Below are 24,610 nucleotides of genomic sequence, written 5' to 3'. Positions count from 1 at the left end.
AAGTGCACTCCTTGTCAACTTGGCATTCATACACATCTCCTGAATCCCATATATTATTAACCCCCACATAATCTCCATTATTAGTCTTCAAATAAAGAGAAGAGGGTCATAATTCCACCTAAGATACAACTATTCTGCATACAAAGATAAAAATGCCCTAGCCCTTTCCCCAGAAGAGGATGCAAAAACGTTCTTAGATGATGTTTACTCTTCTTGATGACCATGATTTAAATACTGTGATGGAAAGTTAACAATATGTAAACACTATGATAGGTCAATGCATCTGATTTACATGAAAAGGAGATGAAAAGGAAGGAAGACAAAGATATTTGCTAAAAAAACACATTCATAACAAAATAAGGAGTAAATATTGATGAGAATCAGTCCTTGTTTTTGTAACTGGTCACATGATCATAGCTGGTATTCATGACTACCTCCTCCTACTACTCAGTGCTGGTCCCTGTTCTTTACCTGGTGAGGTGACCCAAATCTTCATTCCTGACAGGCTACTGGCACAAGGGGCATTTCTAGGCACCAAACCAGGGAGTAAGTAACAAAGTAGGCAAGTTTAGGCCAGGGAGGAGAGAATGTCCAAATAAGTACACTGTTTGAATGTGGTTAAATCTTACTTTACTAAAAATATTGTAAACATTGCAACAGCCACTTTTTTCCCCTTTAGTTTTTAAAGTGTTTTGAACCTACTGTCTAAATTACCTCAGTTCTGCTCCAGTCAGGCATATTTTTATGGCATAAAAGTCTCTACCTGTACATAAGTTGGTGTTAGAGGGCATGTATCAGAGGAGGCTGAGGAATATATTATCCTTTAACTTTGTTTTTTAATCAAGAAGATTTCTAGTTTGCAGAGGAAATCCTGAATGCTATTGCTTATTCATACACCTACCCCATACATGTATCACACGAAGGTAAGTGCTCTGTTTTATGGGGATGTAAATCTGGTTCCTTCCACCAAAACTGAATTCTTAGTTGGAGTTTCATATCTCAATTAGGTAATTAAAACTTGTTGAAATAAAATATCAACTTTAAATCGCCGTAATTCAAAACAAAGTATCACACATAATTTTAAAATAGACTAGAAAAACACGGAAAGAAAAGAGTTTGCAAAAGGGATGATAAATCTGAAAGTAATACATTAAAATGACTTTCAAAATAGATGAGAAATTAAAAGAAAATAAAACTGCCTTTAAAAATATCACTTATCTTGTATATTAAAGACAAACCAAGCTGTAGTCACTTTCCAGAAAAAACAAACAAACACCTGAGTACCTACTGTTAACTGAGTACCTACTATGTGCCAGGTATTCTAAGTCCTAGAGACGCAGCAGTGAACAAACCAAAGTCCTTGTGCTTACAGAACTAAAAATTATAAAGGGGTAAACATAAATCAATATATAATATGTCAACTAGTCATAAGTGCTATCAATAAAAATATAGCAGTGTACAAAGGCTAATGGTTGATGGGTGGAAGGGAATATCCTATTTTATTTTGGATTGTCAATAAGGGTCTCTCTGGATAGGCAATATTGGAGTAGAGACCTGAAGGAAGTAAAAGCTAGCATGGTGAAGACATAAGAACACTGCAGCAAGGAGCAAGGTGTAGAGCGCAAGGAGCAGGAAGGGGCAGGGTCCTACCGGATAAGGGCTTTTAGGTTTTCAAGCAGAGAAATGACATCTGATTGTGTTTTAAAAGGCATACGAAGGCTGTGGGGCTTAGACGGTAAGGAAACCGTCTTTCCTTAGAAGCAGGGAAACTAGATGTAGTAATCCAACTTAGTTCTAATTTTGTAATATTTCATTCTGAGATAAATCCACCCTGTATGCATCTGGAGAACGCTAATAGTAATCAAAGCACATTCACTTCAAAGGAATACTAAGATATTTTGGTTGCACATTTCTAAAATTTATACATGAACCTAAGTCTATCACTTACAGAGGCCCAATACACTAAATGTGGTAACAAAGGAAAAATCAAGTTCCTGAAGACAAAATGCACACTCCAAATAAAGAATGTGTAATTGAGAAACATGATATTAACAACGAATTTTAAATTATCATACTAAGTATAGAGTATTCCAGTATGTGGCGCTTTATTATTATTATTACCAAAATAATTTATAGGGCTTGTACTGTTTAGACTAGTTTAGACACCTTGGCGTGCTTGTTAAAATGTAGTGTTCTGGGTTCTATCTAGTCTCAAAATCTCCAAGGGTTTGGGGACTGGAAATTTACATTTTAAACAAGCTCCCAGATGATTCGAACATATAATGATGTTTAAACCAGCAAATCTCAGAGTAATTGAAGAGCATTAGTTTGAAATTAAGATTAAAAACAAGGAGGATTATAGTCTATTTATCTCAAATCCATTTTTGAAAAGGATGGGATATGAATAAAGGAAAATTAAAATTCCATTGCTCTGTGATAATTCTAAGAAAAACAATGAGTTAAACTATAACAAAAATTGCATAAGAATATGCTTAATTAGATGGCAATACAAAAAAGCACTAGAATAAAAGATTTACAGTAAGACTGACCTTAGGAAGTTGGTAGAACAACTTTCTTATTTTACAAATGAGTAAACTGAGACTCAGAAAAGTTAAGTAACAGTCAAAAAGTAGCACAGTCCTGCTTATGGACTTCTCATGACTCCTGTCTCCCCTCTATTGATACCATGACTACACCATCGATTATCTAGGAACATGTTTATTAGTTTATCATATTTTTTATTCACCACAGAATCAGGTAACAGTGATATTTGGGAAAATCTCTTTGTTTTCCTAAAAGTAAAATACAAAGAGTGAAGAACCTTCTAAAAAATTCTGAACCAACCTATTAAGTAGGTTTATATTCTAAAACCCATTATTTATTACATTATTAAACTAGGTTTATATTTTTCTTTTCAAAAAAAAAATAAGAGATTTCCTTTCATTATTTTGACATACTTTAGCTACTCAGAGTAAGCTCAAATATCTGTGGTACCCAGGGTATCAGTGTTCAGAATTATTTTTTCCCAATACCTTTGGCTATAACTCATAATGGCCCCCTGTATGAAGAGTAGTCTTGTTGCTCAGTGACTGGGCTTGGCCTCATGACTTGTCTTGGCCATCAGATATGAACAGATTAGATGATTAGTACATCCACTTAAACACTTTTAGCTCCATTTCACATTGCTGCCAATTCTCTTGCCTCTGCCCCTGCCACTGGAAGGGCATAGCCCGGGTGAGGCCTTCTCTTTCAGCCTAGGTCCTGGATGGAGCAGACCTGACCTAGAATCACAGCAACCAACCTCCAGCCGCCAACAGGCCACGTGAGTGAGAAATATATGTTACTGAAAGCCACTGAAATTTTGGAGGTTGTTACTCTGCTCTCAAATCTGGACCAAAAATCTGGTACTTGAGCCAGAAAGATATCAAAAGTAAAAATTCTGAAGTCCCCAAGCCAAGAATCTTTGTTATAAAGACGTGTAAGTATCTTATCAATGTGCCTGTATAAACATTAGTGATAGAATGTTTTTATGTGTTTTAGACTTTGGTATATGACAGGTACGAATTTGAGTTATGGTCATTTGTGTTTGGAAAATAGGAGTAATGAATCTACATGACAATTTTGTAATGTAAAATTGCACCAATGTGCAGAAAGAAAATGTCACAATTTATCTAGGGATGTAATTTCAAAGTCCACGGAAATATATGGGAATGTGTTTTAAAATTATAATCCCACAAACACATATTTGGGATATCTATCAATTTATATGAGCAATGTCAGATTTACATCAGCAAATATAATTTACTTCCCCTTAATTTTTTAAAAGTTTTCCTTCTTATTACTCTTAAATTTCCTACTAATGATTATTGAATATTTGTTTAGGAAATTTAATTTTATTCTTTTAATATATTCAGTGGCAAGGAAGAATTTCCTATGATGCTGAAGGACAATTTGACTACAGATAACACAAACTCGGGGAAATCTAGCTATAGATTATTATGCCTATTTTTTCAGAAATTATGCAATCAATGTTTAATAATTTCATCTGGCAGTGGTAAGCTAGAGCCAATTCCTATCAACTTGAAAGAGCAAAGTGTGTGCATCTCATCCCAACTCAGCATTGACTGACTTCACATTGGTAGCCTGACACTGGTCATGGAGGGAGAATTTACACAATAATTGGAAGGCACTACAAATTAGGGCTCTTTCTGCCACCGGAGTTGGTGGTTAAATATTTCTCCATGTACCAGTAGGCTTAAACATTCGCCTTCTTTAACATTTGATACTTTAATATCAAAGCATAAAAAACAGATGGCCTAATTTGATTTATGAGGGAGGATTTAAGGCTACAAATGTAAAACCGGGGCTAGTGGCTTCTTAGAGGCCGAGAAGGACTGAAAGCATGGAGGAATGAGGCCTGGTGCTGGCGCAGGAACACTGCTCTGCTCAGACTCTAGGCCCAGGTAAAACAGATGCACCTCAGGAAATGAGACTCTTGGCTTTGGCAGGAGAGATATAGATGGGAACTCAGAAGACTTCTGAAAGGCAGAAGCAGAACAGCAGTCAGAGTTGGATAGTGTTTCTCTTCTCTGGGTAGTTACATGTGGTCAGACACAACGCTGACAAACTGCAAGGATAACATGCGAGGTACACACATTTTAAGGTCTTTCAGTTTTTCTCATTATAAAGACTTATAAATAGTTTAGGTTTTACTATGTAGATTTATTTCTAGGACTTTTAAACAAAGAAAACAGGGCTGCAATACTATCAGTCCTTTATTTGAAGTATCTATCCACAAAAACATCTCAAGAAAAACGGTGTGTGCCAATATTTGTTCGTATTAACAATTCTCGAGCTTTTGTTGTAATCTTAGCGGCAATTTATAAATATTCTATAGCACATATTGCAGAAATGTGTGCAATAGAATTTGCATTTAAAATGTTTAACAAAATAAATGAAACACATTTACTTGAGAGACTGAAATAAATATATATGTATGTATATATATGTGACTACACATCTACAGAGTTCACATAAAAGTATGATTCTTGTAATAAATTAACACTTTCTTTCATTCACAGACTTCAGAAAACAAATACTAGTAATATATTGTAATTACTATACCCATTTTAAAAAAATTACATATCAAATTTAAAATAGTCACTGATCAGAAGTTAATTTAAAATTTTTACTTTTAAAAACTAATGCACAATTAATTTATTAGAATAGTTGGTGGACTAGCACAACATATAAATATTAAAGCAATGTGAGACTGGAATCCTACAAACAAATATTAAAAATCACCAGATGGTACAGCCGTTCCTTTAGGCATTCCCAATGACTAGACATGGTTTATATTTCAGAGAAAAGTAAGCACAAATTCTAAAAGTCTAATATAAGAATAAAAGATGAGTTAGAAATTATGGGCCAAAAAGAGTAATCATGCTCAGAAATATTTTTTTTAAATCACATCACTGAAGTATCATTTAACTTCCTAATCTTCTTAAATAAATTAAAAATATCTGTTAGGAACAAATTACAATGAATCTTTAGCAAGTATATTAAAAGTCACTGTAGTGAATACCTTCCATAATATACCATATAGTATTTCTTAGCTGCATTTTCCAAACTGTGCTCTGAGAAACTAAAGTTTTCAAAAGCACATGGACAGGCATGCCACCAAAAATCAGAAAACACTACGGACCTTAACTCATCCCACCTTCACAATGTCCATTAGATATTACTGGTTCTAAAGGTCAGCAGTAAAGAATATGCTTAACATTGCTGAGTCCATTGCATCCCATGCTTATTTCACCAAAACAGAATTTTTTCTTGGCACTAACAATTTTTGAAAATTGCTGTTATAGACATGCATTCTGTAAACCCACCACCCACCCCAATCTGTGCCTAGACACAGATGTCAATACTTATTTGTTGTCTATATTATTGTGAACTAAATGGATAAATGAGTGTGTCTTATCTGTTGCCATTTATTCCACTCTAGCTCCCCCAAAGCAAACTGGGCATGACTAAGAACTGTGGGACAACTTAGGAGCTAATTAGTAATGAAGGAACTGGCTTCTACAAAAAGCAAATAAACACCACAGTACATGATACCTTACAAGTAAAAATAGGAAAACACTATATCAAACTTTGGTTTGTTTTATGTGACAAACCAAACTTTAAGTCAATAAATCCCATTTGGTGGAATTACAGAGAAAGGAGAAAGAAGTAAATAACAGTGTGAACTCAGTTTAATTGCAGACTTGTGTAATTTTAGATTTTAAAATGCACCTCAGCTGATGTCATTTCATAGCATGAGGATGGATTGTTAGTGTTCAGCCCACAGATGATGGCTCATCTTCCAGGCTTATCCTCATCTCATTTCATAGAGGCTGTGACACAAACCTATTTACTCAAACCTTCCAGTATATACAGCAGTGTCTTGACATGATCCGTTTTGAAAGTGAGCTAATGAGATACTCAAGCTTATCTTATTATTCTAAAGTATAAAATAATACAAACAATGAAGACCACTAGATATGGAACAGCATTTTTATACAAATAAAATTTAAAACACCGTCTGTACAGATTTTCACTTGTAACAGAAAGACTACCTACTCAATTTATCTGATCATATGACTGCTTTGCTTTTACATTTTTCCTTAAAAATTTTATAGTCAAGATTGCACTAATTTACTTTACCAAATACATTGATGATAATCTTCCTTCCTCTTAAAATGTCATCATTATTTCTTCCTTTCTTTTTTAAAAAACTGTTTTTATTAATTTTAGGCGGGGGGGGGGGGGGGGGGGGAGGGGCGAGGAGGAGGGGAGAGACAACGATGTGAAAGAGAAACATCAATTGGTTGCCTCTCCACCAGGACCGAATCTACAGCCTGGACATGTGCTCAGACCGGGAATTGAACTGGCAACTCTTCAGTGCCCAGTACTATGCTCAACTGAGTCACACTGGCCATTGCACCTTTTTTCTTTCAAACCATGAATAGTATGCAAATATACTAAAATTTAAGCCAGAAATTCACTTATAGGCAAACATTTTAAGCATTATTTCTGCTGTGACCAAAGAAATATCTTGGTCTCTATTCATATTTATAAAAAATGTGTATCATTATCTCTGATTAATTTATCTTTTACCTTTTGACTTCTAGCTATTGCTACCAAACATCACCTCATTTGTTTATTGACATTAATGTACTGCTAGAGAACTACGCTCCAAGTATAAAATGATAGATGCTAAAATAGTGTTTTGGCAATAGCTAATATTCTGTTAAGGGTCACTGACAAAGTTTTCATAGTGGCTGAAAAAAACCAACGCTCTTCTGAAGTACCAATATTAAATGTGCTAACGGGGATTGGGGGACTAGATGAAGCACTGATAAATGTGTGTAAATGGCTTTGAAAATGACTGTCACTAATAGCATTCTCTTAATACCTTAAGTAGAAAATGAAAAGCCAAACATTTATTATTAATATATATGGTAACCAAATGTAATTCTTATTGACTTCCTGGTTAGTATTATTATACTTGCAAATATGAGTTTTTGGTATTTAATTAATTCCTGGAAAGCACCAAAAAAAATAAAAACACTTCTGCAAATGCTTTGTTATACATTGGCTCAAAGCTAATCACTCCAAAGGGAAGGGAGAATATTAACTGTCTAAATGTATATATTTTAGGGTCTTATTTCAAGCAGTTTAAATTGAGAGGATCCTGTAATTATACTCACAGAGTCAGGGGCATGTTGTTATCTATTACTAGCCACTGGGAAGATCATTTTCTTACCAAAATGCTGAGGTAAAAGAATTATAAAAAACTAAGTCAGTTGACAATGCTAGTAACAATGGGTCATCTGGCTTCAAATTTTAATGGATAGTCTGTATGTTCTCTCTTGTTAAGGAAATCCTGGTACAATGTTGGTGGGAATGTAAACTGGTACAGCCATTATGAAAAACATTATGGAGGTTCCTCAAAAAATTAAAAAGAAAATACCATATGATCCAGCAATCGCACTTTTGGGCATACATATATAAAAAAAATTAGGATCTCAAAGAGACATCTACCCTCCCACATCAGACATTTAGTTATGTCAACAACCTAAATGTCAGTCAACAGATGAATGGATAAAGAAAATGTGGTATGTGTCTGTGTATGTGTGTGTATGTGAGTACCATTATATATACCATTATAATGGATTATTACTCAGCCTTAAAAAGGAGGAAATACTAACATTTGCAACAATATGAGAACATTGTGCTAAGTGAAATATACCAGACACAGAAAGACAAAGTGTGATCTCAATTATATGTGGAATCTAAAATAGTCACATGCATAGAAGCAGAGTACAATGGTGGGTACCAGAAACTGAGGGAGGGGGAAATGGGGAGATGTTGATCAAAAGGTACAAAGTTTCAGTTATGCAAGATGAATAAGTTCTGGAATTCTAATGCATAACAATGTGGCTATAGTTAACAATACTTTATTGTATTGAAATTTGTTAAGAAGGTAGATCTTAAGTGTCACTACAAAAAAAAGTGATACCTATCTGAAGAGGTAAATGTTAATTAGCTTGAATGTGGTGATTATTTCACAATGTAAATGTATATTAAATCATCAAGTTGTATACCTTAATATATACATTAATAGAAATGTTTACAATATATACAATTATCAAATATATCTCATAAAAATGTCAAAACTCTTATGTTATGGTAACAAGTTTGGTTTTTCTCTAAGTCAAAAAAACACTGTACTTCATTTTAAAATCTGAATGGTAAAATGAGAAAGATAAAGGCTGAGAACAGGTTTGAATATGGTTTATAAAATTAGGAATGGACAAACATGGGTTTACTAATTGATTTGAAAATATCTTAGAACAGGAGTTACAAATTCATTCCACAAACCAAACCCAGACTGCCCCTTAAATATGTTTTTTTTAAATTTTCTAATGGCAAAAAAAAAAAAAAATCAAATCAAAGGAAGATTATTTTGTGATACATGAAAATTATACGAAATTCAACTTTTCGTGTCCATAAGAAAACAGACCTTTATTGGACCCTGGGCACACTCACTCATGTATGTATTGTCTATGGTCGCTTTCACACTACAATGGCAGAGCTGAGTAACTGCAACAGAGACCTACATGGTGCTCTCATTGCTTTGCATTGCTGCCTAGCACATTACAAATTATAGTGATGTAGTTCATAACTACTAGCATTTTGAATGGCACATAGATTGTCATACCACAACATTTTAAAGTTTTCAGTACATACCAATAATGTCAGAATATGAGAGAAAGAGAGAGAACTTCAAGTGTCATATGTTTAAGGCACAGTGAACAATGGATTATTTTGTTATTGAATTAGATGGCAAAGCATTGTTTAACATGCAGTGACACTGTAGTTGTTTTGAGATATATATATGAATTACCAAACTAAGTATTCTCAATTTATAGAATGCAGTGACCAGAGAAATTATAAAATTAAAACAAGGTATCTCATCACAGCAGAATTTATTTACAAAAATGAAAATAAAGCTGTAAAGTAAGTTTTGGAGTGGCTCATTTGTTAGCCAAGCAAAGAAAGCCTTTTCACCAACAGTGAGTTCATTACATTATTTTTTATTCATCAGCTGAAGAGATGTATCCAAAATAAACTTGCTTAAGACTATTAGCTGTTTGTCAAGAACAGTTGCTTGAAAGAATTGAGAACACTGGGAACATCAATGTAGTCAATAAAAACAAACAAGGCAAATCAAATGATTCTGAGTGGTTTCCCATGGTTCTTGATGAATCAAAGATGTTACTGATGCTGCCTAGTGATTGTTTTTTATTTGATAAATCAATGCCAAGGTTGAAGTGTCTGAAGAGTTAGTGTCCATGAGTACTATGTGTGAAATAATTAAAGGCAAGAATATTTTCTAAGAAGTTAAGAAAACATGATTTCAGGACAATCTGAAGAACTTGCTAAGATGTGTTAGAACTGGTGATGGTAAAAATATGTGTGGAGCAAAAAGAAGACTTAGTTGGTCAAATTTACAAAGCTTGTAAAAATATAAAGTGTTAAAATCCATGGTTATTTATGTATTATTCATCAGCAGGTACTCTGTGGAATATATCTGACTCAATCTTTTGTTATTGAACTAGTATTGTCATCTAGCAATTTGCTGGCTTAGCAGTGGTAGTTTTACTGTTTTTGAGCTCAGAGCTGATATTGAAATTTTTCTGAAGAAGAAATACCCTCAACCACTATTCTGAAACACTAAAGGGCTTAGGAATTTAGCTTTTGTTGCAGACTTGACAAATGCTTTTTTATGAATTCAACCCAAGATAATTTAACCAGTTCAGCATAATGAGAACAGTTATCCCCACTGTATGTGGGATTCACTGAAATTCAAGGAAAGTCTCCAGACTCCATGAAAGTTCTAGAGCCGTGATTCTTAAAAGGGAGCCCTCAGACCACCACCACCAGCAGCCACACCTGTCTGACTACTTATTAGAATCACAGATTCTACTGAATTGAAAGCTCTGGGAGTGGAGCTAAACAGTGTTTATATAGGAAACATACTTACGTAATTCTGATGACAACTACATTGTTTGAATTATGAAGTAACATGAAGCTTATCTTATCAAAAGGTAAGATAATAAGGGAGCTATCTGTTTTCACATAAATCTGCAACAGATTTTCTAAGCTCAAACTATAGGTCCAAGTGGATTTTTCTGGACCCTGATGCAAGTATAAAGGAAATTTTCATTTCTCAATAGCCATTCAGCTGTGCAATCGAGGAGCCTCCACCTAACATTCAATTGGAAGTGATTAATCTGCAATGTAATAACATGCTAAAAGAAAATTATCAGGAGAAGAAGGAATGTAATAGAATTCTATCAATGCCTTCCAAGTGATAAATATGCTAAATGAGAATCATATTCTAATCATGAATTAACATATGTATTTGGCAATACCTATCTGTATTTCATAATATTTCATATTTTTCTTTAAAACCTACAAATGTCTTAATAGGTTAAGACATTTCCACCATTATAAAAACCACACAACACAAAACAAAATCAACTCTAACATATAACCCCACAAAAGCACACTGATTTTATTATAGAACATACATTAAATCACTGAGTAAAGCTCTTTTTTATGAACACGTTTGGAAAGCTCCCATTGAACTCGAGCACAGCTCTATTGTCAATCTGAGAGCAGAAGGACACATCAAGTAGAGAAAGATCTTTGCATGATTCCAGGAGTTTTCTTAAGGACATCGGACTTACCATTCTTGTTCCTGTTCAAAAAAACAAAACCACATAAAACACTTTAAATAGAATATTTATATAATGTTCTAATAAAGAGTCCCTTTATTACTGATTGTTTAAAATACACTTCAAATAAATTGCCTTTTAAAAATTGAAAGCATTTCTTAAAAGACTTCATTTCTTAAAAGACTTATAGTCCTGTAAACAAATATGCACTGAATTTTCCCAGCCAATTTGGCATCTCCTGTCAATACTTTACCCACTATCTTCATTCCCACCTCCTGCTCCTTCTAATCAGCTCCTCCAGACTTTCCTATTTCTGTCACCCCAGTTCAAAACCATTTGAATCTCTTTTTCTTAATCCATGGCAGCTATGCTTACAACCTCTAATTAGATTCAACCTCTAATTCCATGCAATGCAACTACCCTGTAGAAACTTGTTTCAAGCACTGAAGATTCAAGAAACCCAGTGACCAAGGTTGAAGGCTATTAACTACAACACAACTTGATAAGTTTATGGCAAGTGGTGGGTGTAAAATGGCAGTACTGGAAGACAGATGATGGATGATGAGTACTAGTTAGCCCATGTTAAATTTGAAGTAATTATGGGATATTCAGATGGAAGCTAAATCATCACTAAGTTATAAGATGTCATCTGTTGGAACATACCTTTCTTTAACTACAGCTTTACTAGGGGAAAAATATCACAATTGTATTACATACTACATCTACTGGGATGGGGATTAAAGTTTCTGAAATGACTTTTTTCTGAGAACTCCTTTCTCCTCCCCTCCCTGACATGAGCTGTGGAAGCTGTAACTACAACTGCTACCCAGGCTGTGACTGGCCCCTCACCAAACCAATACAGATTCTCCTGAAAATTTATCATTGGAATTCAGTAAATTCAGTGTCCATATATCCTTCAAACTAAAGACATGGAGAACTGTGTTGGGTCTGTTATATTTGGCCATGTCTACTTAGAGAAGCAGAGATAACATGCATGACGAAAGAACAAGGCAAACCAAAGCGAGAACCAGACATAAAGACTGTGAGCATACAGCTGCAGAGGCTGGGATAGGGGGCAGGAAAAAGGAAGGGAAAACAGAAAATAGCTTCTTTGCTTTTTGATGGTTTTCCAGTCCCTCCTGAGGCTGGACCATAGGTAGCTCCTACTGATGCTGGACTTACCATTGCATGATTCTGAGGGAGATGGGATCTGAGGGAGACACCTGTATCTTCGTAATAATTTTTTTTCTTATGCTTAAGTTATCTTGAGTAGGTTTCTGTTATGTAAGACCAGAGAACGTCAACTAAGACACTTGGCTATGTGGTTTTTTGTTTTGTTTTGTTTTGTTTTTACCTAGAATCACGATTATTTTATCTTTGCCAGTGTTGGTCATTACAATCTGAGTTTCCTGATAGGTTAGAAGTTCCTAAGAGAATGCCAGGGAAGGAAGTTGGAGAGTGAAGATGTAACTAGGCTAGGGTCCCCATCCTAGGTTTCCAAAGCACTTCCTATCAAACCAAGTAGTCTTATCAGGACAACATTTTTATTGTATCCAAGTTTTATGTTTTTTGGTGTGTGTTCTTTTTTTGCAAAAAGTCTGAGATCAGCTCTAATGTCAAGGCTTTAAAACAAACTAATATATTGCATCCTTACCTAGTATGTCCAGTTGCCGTAATCTGGTACAATTACATGCCAATTCCTCAATGTCTGTGTCACACACAGACCTGTTGGCCGTAAGAAAGAGTTTTTGCAAGTTTGGGAGGTGGCGTGCCAGTTTGGCAAAGCACCCGGTGCTGCTCTGCAGAGTAGGACACCAACCGAGGTCAAGTTCCTCCAGGAGCGGACACCCAGATGCCAGCTCTGCTATCCCATTCTCAGTGATGTTCTTGCAACGCCACAGATCCAGGGTGCGCAGTTTTTTACACTTGGCTCCTATCATGCTGGCGATCACATCATAGTCTTCAATCTGGAAGTCAAATAATTCCCATCTTTTACATATTATGCTCAGAAATACGAACAGTTTAGAGAGCAAGTTAAAACATTTTTAATCATCCCCTGTTGTTTGCTTCCATGTAAACATACCCACATTCTCATTAATATAGATCTGCCCACTCATCTCACAGACCTGCCACTGTTTCATAAGACAGCAAGAGTAATCACTTACTTAAAAATCTATTTAACAGAACTCCAGACAGAGGACGTTAATGAATGAAATCCCAAAGCAGTCTGAAATCCTCAGTCTCTCATGAAGAATTTGAGGATTCTGAGCTGCTCTTGTATGCCTCCCAGTTTGATCTTGCTGCTGCTACTCACTGACAAGGTCTAGCTTCTTATATTTTAGATATAATTAATCAACTTTGGGAGATATATAAGATCTCCCTGATAAAGGTGTACACTTTACTAGGCTCTAAAACAGTATGTGAATATGTTGTTAGTACTAATAAGGATATTAGTTTTGGGTGAAAGTAGACATTTGGGGACTGAATATACAACACATAAAAAATTTAGATTATGTATGTTCATTACTGTCATTTATAGGAGGTATCCAATGATTTAGCTCAAGGTCACAGGATAAGCCTTTACTAACCAAGGATTAAACATTTAAGTTCATGGGCTTTATATGCTTTAATAATGTTTCTTTAAATAGGTGCTTAAATTTTAAGAGGTTCATTTGATTTTGTTATAATCAGGTATCAAAATTGTCACCAGAAGTCAAAAGGAAACAAAATAACAAACACTCAGATATTTTCCTTTTGTTTATTTGTTAATCATATTCTCCATTACTACTCGCCAGCACCACTCCAGATGCTAGGAACAACAGTGAGCCAACAAACACTGTGTTCACATTTTTAGGAAAGACATACAAATAATGAGCAAAATAAACTCAGAGAGCGGTAAGTGGCATGAAGGTAGTAAAGAGGTGGGTGTGAGAGCAATCGGAGAGTCAGGAGTTAGCTGAGGGAGGGCGAGGTGCTGCTGTGATCTCCAGGGTGAGCGCAGTGCATTCCAGGGACAGAAATGAGATCGGCGTGGGCCTGGGGAGTGCAGGACAGGACAGGCTGGGAGGGCAGAGAGTTATGCTGGGGCCAGGCCATTAGGCCATGAAGGCATTTGATTTTTATTTTAAGTGCTAAGGAAATCAATGGAGGGTTAGAAACAAATGTGATTTATATGAAAACAAACAAAAATCCCTCTTTATTCTATCCGAAAGAGAGCCTATGGTGGGTAAGAATGGGGGAGGAGCCCCAGTGAAAAAGCCTGCACTAGCTTAGAGGAGAGATGACAGGGGTTTGGGTTAAGGAAGTAACAGAGGAACTGGAGAAGTAGACAGATTTGGGGCTATATTTTGAGTCAGAACCTAAGGCTTATGGACTAGATATAGTGGTGACAGTCTCTGGTCTTTAGCAACTGCATATGGTAGAGTCATGTAGAAGCCATGAGAAACAGATTGGGGAGGATATAACTATTCACATCAGTGAGTGTACCTGAATAACACAGACCTGTAGTGCAGCCAATTTGCTTCTTTAGAAAGAAACATTCAAAACTTTCTGAAACCCATGATTCTGATTGCTATTATTTTGATAGTCAGAAATAAAATAGCAAGCTGACCTTTTGGTCAATTGACAGAAAAGAAACTGAGATAAACATAGTATTAAAGTATCAACAAGGAGTTATCTCTGTTGTTGTCCTGGTAAACTCTGGACCTGCTGTGAAGTAAGAACTATGGCAGGCATGAAATATTTTGATTAGGGTGGTAGTAGCAATATTAGCATTATTTCTGAACTTTAATGTCAAGTCCTTAATATTTAATTTCCTGACAACAAATATCAATGGTAACAATATTTTATTAGTAATTACATACTTTAAATTAAAAGTAGCTTATTTTTCTAAAAGAGCATTTACCATAGTGTATTACATATTAATAGAAGGAAAATCTAATGCTGAATTAGTGGGCTCACAACACCGTATTCAGAGACCAGGGTGGGCCTGAGCCCATAGTTAGACTTTAATCAGGCCTAACCACCAGAATTTAAAACTACAGGGACATGGAGACTAATATGTCATTTTAATTGGCCTCTCCAGCCTACATTGCCAAACCTTGAGGCATCTCTGAAGCCACTGCTGAGCTCTAAAAGATGTTCAATGGGATCTATTTTCTGGTCAGTGACTGTCCCTGTTGATTCCAAGTCTAGAAACCTCTCTGGAATCTTGCAACCATCCTGCTTATTCTGATCTATAGGTCCTAATAAGTGGATGCAAAACTGAAATAGTTGGGGATCCTCTAAATCTGCCTTGAAGAGGAATGGACTGCTTACAACTATACTGGGAGATGCATTTCCTGGAAATGTGAGCATACATGCACGACACACACATATAACGAAGAATTCTATAGTCCCTTGAGTGTCAATATTATTTATAAGTCACATAATTCAGATGAAAAAGACTTAACTCATCCCATGGTCTTTCAATGACCCCTAAAGTACTAATTTTAAATCTGGAAGGCCTGTAGAGACTATCTAGTCATACAGTCCCTAGGCTTTTGGATTTCATGGACCAGTAAAATTAATAATAATAATAATAATAATAATAATAAAATACCTGAGTTCTAACACAGAATATCCACCTTTTTATCTCACCCAGTAAGGCCAGTAAAACAAACAAAACACAAAATAAACCTATCTACTATCATCAACATTTCCAGAAATAATCTCAGAACTTAAAAAATTAATTAAGCTTTATGAAAAACTCACTGAACTACTGACGTCTGAGTATGATTGATCACTTATTTTATAAAGAAACCAGAGAAGTAGATAACTTGTCTACATCTCACTTGAGGCAGAACCAAACTCTTTTGCCACACTATACTTCTCTTCTTGCTCTCATGGCTAAATAATGTCAACATTTCAAAGATATACTCTCCACTTTAAGAAAAATGTTTGAAAGTGGGGTTCAACTGTAAATCAGAAAAGCTGTGGGTGGGGGTGGGGTGGGATGAGTCAGGAAAAAATTCACCCAAGGGAAGAAAAAGAGAATGAGCAACTGAGAATAACCAATTTTCAAATACTTACCATTACACAACTACCCAAACTGAGGTGTTGAAGCTCTGAGCAGAAGTTCAAAATGCTGAGCAGTGCTGTTTGCTGCCCCAGGGACCACATCAGAAGCAAACACAGAAAGTGAAAGAAAGTGAAACAAAGAGAAGAGGTCAATTAGATATTAAAGGCTGTCACTACTTCTCCTGAAACAGAGCTCAAAATCCAGGTTACAGACACCACAAATGCCATGTAATGAGTCCCCAGGTGCTCCCACCATTGATTGGCTGGGCGTCAAGGTAATCATTACCAGTCTCCAAGTAAGTTGTCACTTTGCATGTGGTTTTGCATGCCCTAAAGATACCCATATTCCCCATGACCTCTCATTTTATTTCCCAAACGTAAGCAATTTGAAAATCTGGTTAAGGCTGAACAACAAGACAAGCTAAACAACCTCCCCCTCCAAAAACAAACAAATAAAAAAAAACCCCACAGTGGGCTGGTGACACTCTGAGGAACAGTGGCAGCTCTGACATTCACCGATCAGCAGCAGCCTGATGGAACTGCCAATAGAGTTGCCCGAAATCAGGATTAGGCTGGTGACTTTAATGTCAAAGGATTCTCTCCGCTGACAAGGATCCCAACAACCATTGAACACCTGTCACTAGCAACATGCTGACTGAAACATATATAACGTGCACTTTCTAGTTATGTTCCTGCCATTTCAGCCCATCTATCCTGTGCAATGCAATGAAACGCTCTCATCACTCAAGAAAGCCAAAGAAATGCTAGGCTGTGACATAATCCTGATAATTACATATTTCTAAAGTCATAACTTCATTTGATGACATGTCTGCCATGAAAACTTGTAAAAAAAAATGCAGAACATTCAAATTTCTAATTTTTATATTCTAAATGAAGAAAAAGGCTACTCCAACTTTGTGGCAAAATTTCTCTCTACATATTTGAACTAAAACATATCTAAGAAAGTTAAGATACTATAAAACCTATGTTTAATCTGTTGCAAGTGTCCAGAATCTGAACAATATTAGTTAGGGAGAGGTTGACAAATATGTCAATGACAATACAAAACATCTGTTCAAACCCAGATAAGATTCTCAATAAGAAAATAATGAAATATTTCACATAAAATAAACATAAGGCAAAAATAAAATAATCCTTGTTATAATCGGCCCTAGAGAGATACTAGACTTAAGACTGGTTCACTATTGGGTGTTTCTTTAAATTTAAGAAAAAAGTTTATATTGATTTCATGCTTAAGTTTTAATACAACTTATAACATAAAAGGCAATCCCATGTAGCTCTCAGAATGTTGGCATTAGAAGAGATATATGAAGATAAGTTAATTTTCAGATTCTCCATAATACTTAGCTATTTTAACTTATTAACAGATGGGGAAATGACATGGTTTGTTTTTATTAAAATATCAGATCCTTACAACAAGATGCTTTGTAAGATTTTCCCATGAGCAAGATCCAGAATATATTAGAGAATTTTTAGAGAGGATTCCATATATTCTTGTAAGAAATTTTAAATTAACACACACACACACACACACACACACACACACACATACACTTTATCATAGAATTTGTTTGGTAATGTATTTTTAAATTATTTACTACAAATAATTTCAAATATACAGACAAGTATAGAGTCCATAAAACAAACATCTGTTTTGCCTTCTTGGCTTATCTTTCTCTATTTGTGTATCTCTCCATCCATTCATATACTTCCTCAGAGGTAATCTTCATCAGGATTCATTGTTTAAAAACATGCCAAAAGATTATATTTTATTATACAATATGTGTCCATAAATAGCATATAATATTGTTCTCCATGGTTTTTATACAAATGGTATTTTATTATGCATGTACTTCTGCATCCTCCTTAACAGTGTTTGTGAGGGATTTGTCCATGTTGATACTTACAGCTTTAGTTCTGACTTTTTAATTGTCTACTATTCCATTATGCAAATATACTACAGCATAGCCCTAGCTGGTTTGACTCAGTGGATAGAGCATCGGCCTGTGGACTGAAGGATCCCAGGTTCGATTCCATCAAGGGATCAAGGGCACATGCCTGGGCTGTGGGCTCAATCCCCAGTAGGGGGCGTGCAGAAGGCAGCCAATCAATGATTCTCTCTCATCATTGATGTTTCTATCTCTCTCTCCATCTCCCTTCCTTTCTGAAATCAATAAAAATATATTTTATATATATATATATATATATAAACAGCATACACTTTCTTTTTTTTTACTTATTTTATTTTATTTTTATATATATATATTTTTATTAAGATATTACATGTGTCCTTATACCCACGTTACCCCCTACCCCCCCACCCCGCTCATGCCCTCACCCCCCCCCCCCCCCCCCCCGTTGTCCATGTCCATTGGTTAGACCTATATGCTTGCATGTTAAGTACTTTGGTTGATCTTTCCCCCTTACCCCCACCCTCCCATACCTTCCCTCCAAGGCCCGACGGTCCAATCAATGCCTCTCCGTCTCTGGATCAGTCCTCGTTCATCAGTTTATGATGTTCATTATATTCCACAAATGAGTGAGATCATGTGGTATTTATCCTTCTCTGACTGGCTTATTTCACTTAGCATAATGCTCTCTAGTTTCATCCATGGTGTGGCAAATGGTAAGAGTTCCTTTTTCTTCTTCCTCTTCTTAAAGAATACCTTTCAGCATTTCATATAATGCTGGTTTGGTGGTGATGAACTCCTTTAGCTTTTTCTTATCTGTGAAGCTCTTTATCTGACCTTCAATTCTGAATGATAGCTTTGCTGGATAAAGTAATCTTGGTTGTAGGTTCTTGCTATTCATCACTTTGAATATTTCTTGCCACTCCCTTCTGGCCTGCATGGTTTCTGTTGAGAAATCAGCTGAAAGTCGTATGGGTGCTCCCTTATAGGTAACTGACTTTTTTTCTCTTGCTGCTTTTAAGATTCTCTCTTTGTCTTTTGCTCTTGGCATTTTAATTATGATGTGTCTTGGTGTGGTCCTCTTTGGATTCCTTTTGTTTGGGGTTCTCTGCGCTTCTTGGACCTGGAAGTCTATTTCTTTCACCAGGTGGGGGAAGTTTTCTATCATTATTTCTTCAAATAGGTTTTCAATATCTTGCCCTCTCTCTTCTTCTGGTACCCCTATAATTCTGATGTTGGTACGCTTGAAGTTGTCCCAGAGGCTCCTTACACTATCTTCGTATTTTTGGATTCTTTTTTCATTTTGCTTTTCCGGTTGGGTGTTTTTTGCTTCTTCGAATTTCAAATCTTTGACTTGATTCTTGCGATCCTCTGGTCTGCTGTTGGGAGTCTGTATGATATTCTTTATTTCAGTCAGTGTATGCTTAATTTCTAGTTGGTCCTTTATCACAACATCGAGGGTCTCACTAGATTTCTTGAGGATCTCACTACATTTATCGGCGGTTTCCATAAAATTCTTGAAAAATCTTAGAACCGTGATTTTGTACTCTATATCCAGTCGTTTGCTGTCCTCCATTTCTGTCATTTGTGACCTGTTTCTTTGTCTTCACATTTTGTCTGCTTCCCTGTGTTGGTAGAGTGGTTTTGTGTGCTAGGTGTCCTACAGGGCCCAGTGGCTCAGCCTCCCCAGTTACCTGAGGTGGACACTCTTGGAGCACTCCCTTGTGGGCTTTGTGCACAGTCTTGTTGTAGTTATGACTTGATTGTTTTAGGTGTCACTGGGAGGAATTGACCTCCAGGCCAATTGGCAGTGAGAATCAGCTGTGTCTGCAGTGGGAGAACTTCTGTGCTGAAGACACCCTTCTGGGGCAAGACTTGCTTCAGTGGGGCTTTGGTGCTCACTGAGTCTGCCCCCTGAGTGTGTTCCTTATGAATCTGAGGAGTTGTAATCTGGATGGTCCCACTCTGACCACTGGGTACACTGGCTCTTGGATCTAAGGAGGTGCTAATTAAGCCTCTTCCTGAGGTTACCCAGCAGGAGCTACGAAGAGATATGCAGATTTCCCTTCTTTTTTGGGGGGTTTGGGGGTGCCCAGATGAGGCCCAGCTGAAAAGCAATGCAAGCTGCTGTGGGGCCTTGGGCCTTCTCTTGGAAGTTCTGAGTCTGTCTGGCCCAGCTGCAATTTGTTAGGTAATTGTCTGGTTGCAAAGGACCCGGGCATTCATATGCAAAAGGCTTTGCAGCAGCCTGGAAGGGGCGGGGTCTCGGAATCAACAGGGCAGAGCAAGCAGCTATGGCTGATTCTCAGCCCTGCCCTAAGGGGCCGCGCGTCTCAGTGTCCCGGTAACTGCCGCCAGCACCTCTGAGGGAAAGCCGCCCTCAAGTTCCGAGTTCTGCCTGCTGCCAGACCATCTGGTTTCTCCCGGTATGAGCCGGGGGACCCCAGAGATTTCCCGGAACCGGAGTTCAGAGCAGTCGGGAGCTTGTGACTCCCTCCCGATTCAAAAAGACAGCCATGTCCTCAGGTGCCCGCCCCTTTCCGCGGCGGAGCCTCCCTACCTCTGCACTTTACTTTCGTAGCTCCTCTGAGTCTGTGTGCTCTTCTCTTTCCTTGTAGTTGTAGAATTTCCACTCAGCCAGCCTTCCTGTGGTTCTGGATGATGACCGTTCTGTCTTTCAGTTGTATTTTTGAAGTTGTTGTCGGAGGCAGCAATTTTCGGTGTTTTCCTATGCCGCCATCTTGGTTTTTTTTTCCAGCATACACTTTTACTCAAGGAATAGTTTGCTTACAAGTTCTACCATAACAAAGAATGTTAGAATAAACATTCTTATAGTGCTTCCTGTGCATTTATAGAAGAGTATTTCACTAGAGCACATACTAGAGAAGAATTTCCAGGGGTTTATGTATGGCCGATGTTATTAGATTTTCCAAAATAGCACTCCGAAGTGATTGTATTAATTGACACTCCACCAGCTGTGTAAGAGTGTGGGGTCCCCACATTTCTGCCAACATATAGTCTTCTCATTCTTTTTTATTATCTGTCTGATGAGTATGGAATAGTATAATTTGCATTAGTGTAATTCCTAGTGAGTTTGAAAATCTTTTCATGTTTATGCGCCAGTCATATTTCCTCTTCTGTAAACTGTGTAATCATATTTTTTTATCGTCTAAAGTTTTATGTATGTCTCCTTTTTCCCCAACTGACTCACCCCGCCCCCCCCCCCCCCCCCCCCCCCCCGCCCAGCCCAGCCATTCGCAATCATATTCTTTACTGATGTTTCCATTAGGTCAGTGGTTCTCAACCTTCTGGCCCTTTAAATACAGTTCCTCATGTTGTGACCCAACCATAAAATTATTTTCGTTGCTACTTCATAATTGTAATGTTGCTACTGTTATGAATCATAATGTAAATATCTGATATGCAGGATGGTCTTAGACGACCCCTGTGAAAGGGTCGTTCGACCGCCAAAGGGGTCTCGACCCACAGGTTGAGAACCGCTGCATCAGGTTGTTTCTTCCTTCTTGACTTGTAGGAATTTTTTTTTTTATGCTGAATACCAATCTTTGTCAGTTACATGCATTACAAATATCTTCCCTAAATCTAAGACTTGTCTTTTTGCTTTGTTTATAATCTTCTGAGACATGAAATTTTAAATTTTAATAGTCACATCTATCTTTACATGTGTATTCTGTTGTTTTTTAAAAAAAGTCCCTCTTTGCCCACAGAAGGATATTCTTCTATTATTATTTTTGAATGACAACTTTAAAATTTTTCTTCTTTGCACTTAGGTTTTAACCCAACTGAAATTGATTTTTATACATGGTAAGGTATCAAATTTCATGGTTTTCTCCTTAGGAATAACCTCTTGTCCCAGTTCAATTTACTGAAGAGTCTATCTTATTCACTGATTTGTGATGCTTTCTGTCATATATCAAGTTCCCTTGTATGTGTGAGTCTACTTCTGGGTCATTGTGTTTCACTGGTCTACTTGCCTTTTCCGACGCTAACACTTCAGTCTTAATTATTATACACGCAGGCAAGAGAGGCCCACGAAGAGAGAAACAGAGGCCTCTGGCCAACAGCTCTAAGAGGAACTCTGCCAACAGCCACATGTAGTAAGTCTATAAATCTAGTAAGGAGAATACCCTTTCTTCATTCTGTAAAACACTAAAGAGGCTTTTGCTCTTTCATATTTTAGGATCATCTTAAAATATTTTAGTTTACCTTTTAAAAAATATGAAAGATTCGTTTTTCTTTCTTCCCCCACGATCATTATTTAATTTACTGGCACTTTATCAATTTCTGTGTCATTATCATTTATTATATCTGACACCCTCTTCCTGAAATGTTCTTGTTGAAAACTATTTTTAATAGTTCTTTTAGTGAGCATCCATGAGTGGTAAAATCTTAACAACAAACATATATTGAGTAGTTATTAACATGTCAGCATTGCTGTAAATTCTTTTTCTTAAAATATTCTTTAAATTGTTGACAGTATTACAGATATCTCCATTTCCCCCCCCTTTACCCCCCTCTGCCCACCCCCTACCCCCCGCCCCAGGGCTTCATCACCCTAATGTCGGTGTCCATGGGCAGTGCATATAAATATATTTGGTTTATCTCTCCTTGTCCCCCGACCCCTACATCAAGGTATGCCTCCCTGCCTCAGGTCTTATTTTGCTAGTCAATTCATTTTGTTCATTAGATTCCACAAATAAGTGAGATTATGTGATATTTGTCTTTCTCTGATTGGTGCTATAAATTTTTTATATAAATTAATCCTCATAACACCCTGTTCATTTAATAAATATTTATTGAATGCCTACTATGTGTTAAGTACTGTTCTGGCACTTGGGATATATCAGTCTACATGGCAGAAAATAACCTATAAGGTACACATCATTATTCCTATTTATAGATAAGGAATCTGAATCACAGAAAGTTAAATAATATATTGAGCCTTTATATATCTCCTCAATCTTGAATGAAAGTTTAGCCAGGCGTAACATGGATACCAGTTATCTTCTTTTATCATTTTGAAAGTTTTGCTCCATTACCTATCAGCCTCCATTATTTTGATAAGAAGTCTACTGTCAGTCTAATTATCTTCCTCTGTAAGTAATGTCTTGTCTCTCTGATAGCTCTTGTCCCTTTCTCATTTATATTCTGCAATTCCATCACATGTCTAGGTAAAAATTTATTTTAATTTATCCTGTTTGGTATCCCAAGTGAACATTTATTTGAAGACTTACATCTTTTTTCATGAACAATCAAGATTCTTAACAATTCCCTCTTCAAATATGGCTTCTCCGTCATTTTTTCCATTTTTTTCTTCTGGAACTCTAATTAAATGAATTTTGGAGTCTCCCAAGTACCAGTGCCTATAGTGGTGTTAAAAATATGTCCACAAATTGTTCTATACTTCTTCCTCCCAGAGGTGAAACGTAATTCTTCCCCCTTTGTGGATGGGGATGGACTTAGTGACATACTTCTAACAAACAAAACATAGAAGTGACAGGTTACTATGATGGCTAATATTACGTATCAATCTGATTAGGCCACAGGGTTCCCAGATATTTGGTCCAACACTATTCTGGCTGTTTCTGTGAGGGTGTTTTTGGGTGAGATTAATGTTTAATCAGTATACCAAGGAAAGCAGAGTATTCTCTAATGTTGGTGGACCTCATCCAATCTGTCAAAGATCTGAATAGAACAAAAGGCTGACACTCCCCCAGGTAATGGAGAATTCTCCCTTTAAATTGGGACATCGGCTTACTCCTGATTTCAGACTCAAACTGAAACATCAGAGCATCCTGGGTCTCAGTCTGTAGGCCTTACACTGGAGCTACATCATTGTCTCCCCTGACAATGAGTCTCTGGCTTCCCAACTCACTGTGTAGGACATGGGACTGGCCAGCCTCCGTAACCACATGAGCCAATTCCTTACAATCCAGATACAAACATACACTCCCTCTCATTCCTGTATTCCTGGAAAACTCTAACTAATAGTTATAAGAGGGCTGTGGCTCCCTCCCCCATTGCTCATTTAGGAAAAGCCAGCTGTCATGCCAGGAGAACACGCAGGCAGAAGAAGGGAGGCCCACGAAGAGAGAAACAGAGGCCTCTGGCCAACAGCTCTAAGAGGAACTCTGCCAACAGCCACATGTGTGAGCTTAGAAGCTGATCCTCCAGGTGCAGCCAAGCCCTGAGATGACTGCAGCCTTGGCAAAAATGGCTGCAACCCTGTTGGGAAGCCTGAGCCAAAACTGCCCAGGCAAACACTCCCAGACTCCTGACCTACAGAAATTGTGTGCCATCGTGAACATGGGG

At 37.0% G+C, this 24,610-nt stretch overlaps 1 protein-coding gene across 5 annotated transcripts in view; it reads right to left on the bottom strand.

The window, feature by feature from the left end:
* Positions 1-9,054: 9,054 nt before the first annotated feature.
* Positions 9,055-24,610, bottom strand: part of FBXL4 (F-box and leucine rich repeat protein 4) — a 60,953-nt gene continuing 45,397 nt past the window's right edge. For 3 of the 5 annotated variants that reach the window (XM_070418042.1, XM_070418043.1, XM_070418045.1), the window contains exons 7-9: positions 16,359-16,430; positions 12,943-13,255; positions 9,055-11,311 (exon numbers count right to left, since the gene is read on the bottom strand). In XM_070418042.1, coding sequence (XP_070274143.1) covers positions 11,148-11,311; positions 12,943-13,255; positions 16,359-16,430 — 549 coding nt within the window. In that variant the 3' untranslated portion in view covers positions 9,055-11,147. Of the gene's footprint in view, positions 11,312-12,470; positions 12,566-12,942; positions 13,256-16,358; positions 16,431-24,610 lie in introns of all 5 variants that reach the window. The other 2 variants (XR_011471848.1, XM_070418046.1) reach the window with 2 other exon arrangements.

Source organism: Myotis yumanensis, unplaced genomic scaffold (genome assembly GCF_028538775.1).
Source record: "Myotis yumanensis isolate MYYU_CA2020_CCGP unplaced genomic scaffold, mMyoYum1.0.hap1 SCAF_6, whole genome shotgun sequence".
NCBI classification, from domain to species: Eukaryota; Metazoa; Chordata; class Mammalia; order Chiroptera; family Vespertilionidae; genus Myotis; species Myotis yumanensis.
Note: the sequence above shows the minus strand (reverse complement) of the source record. Positions and strands in the feature narration are given on the sequence as shown.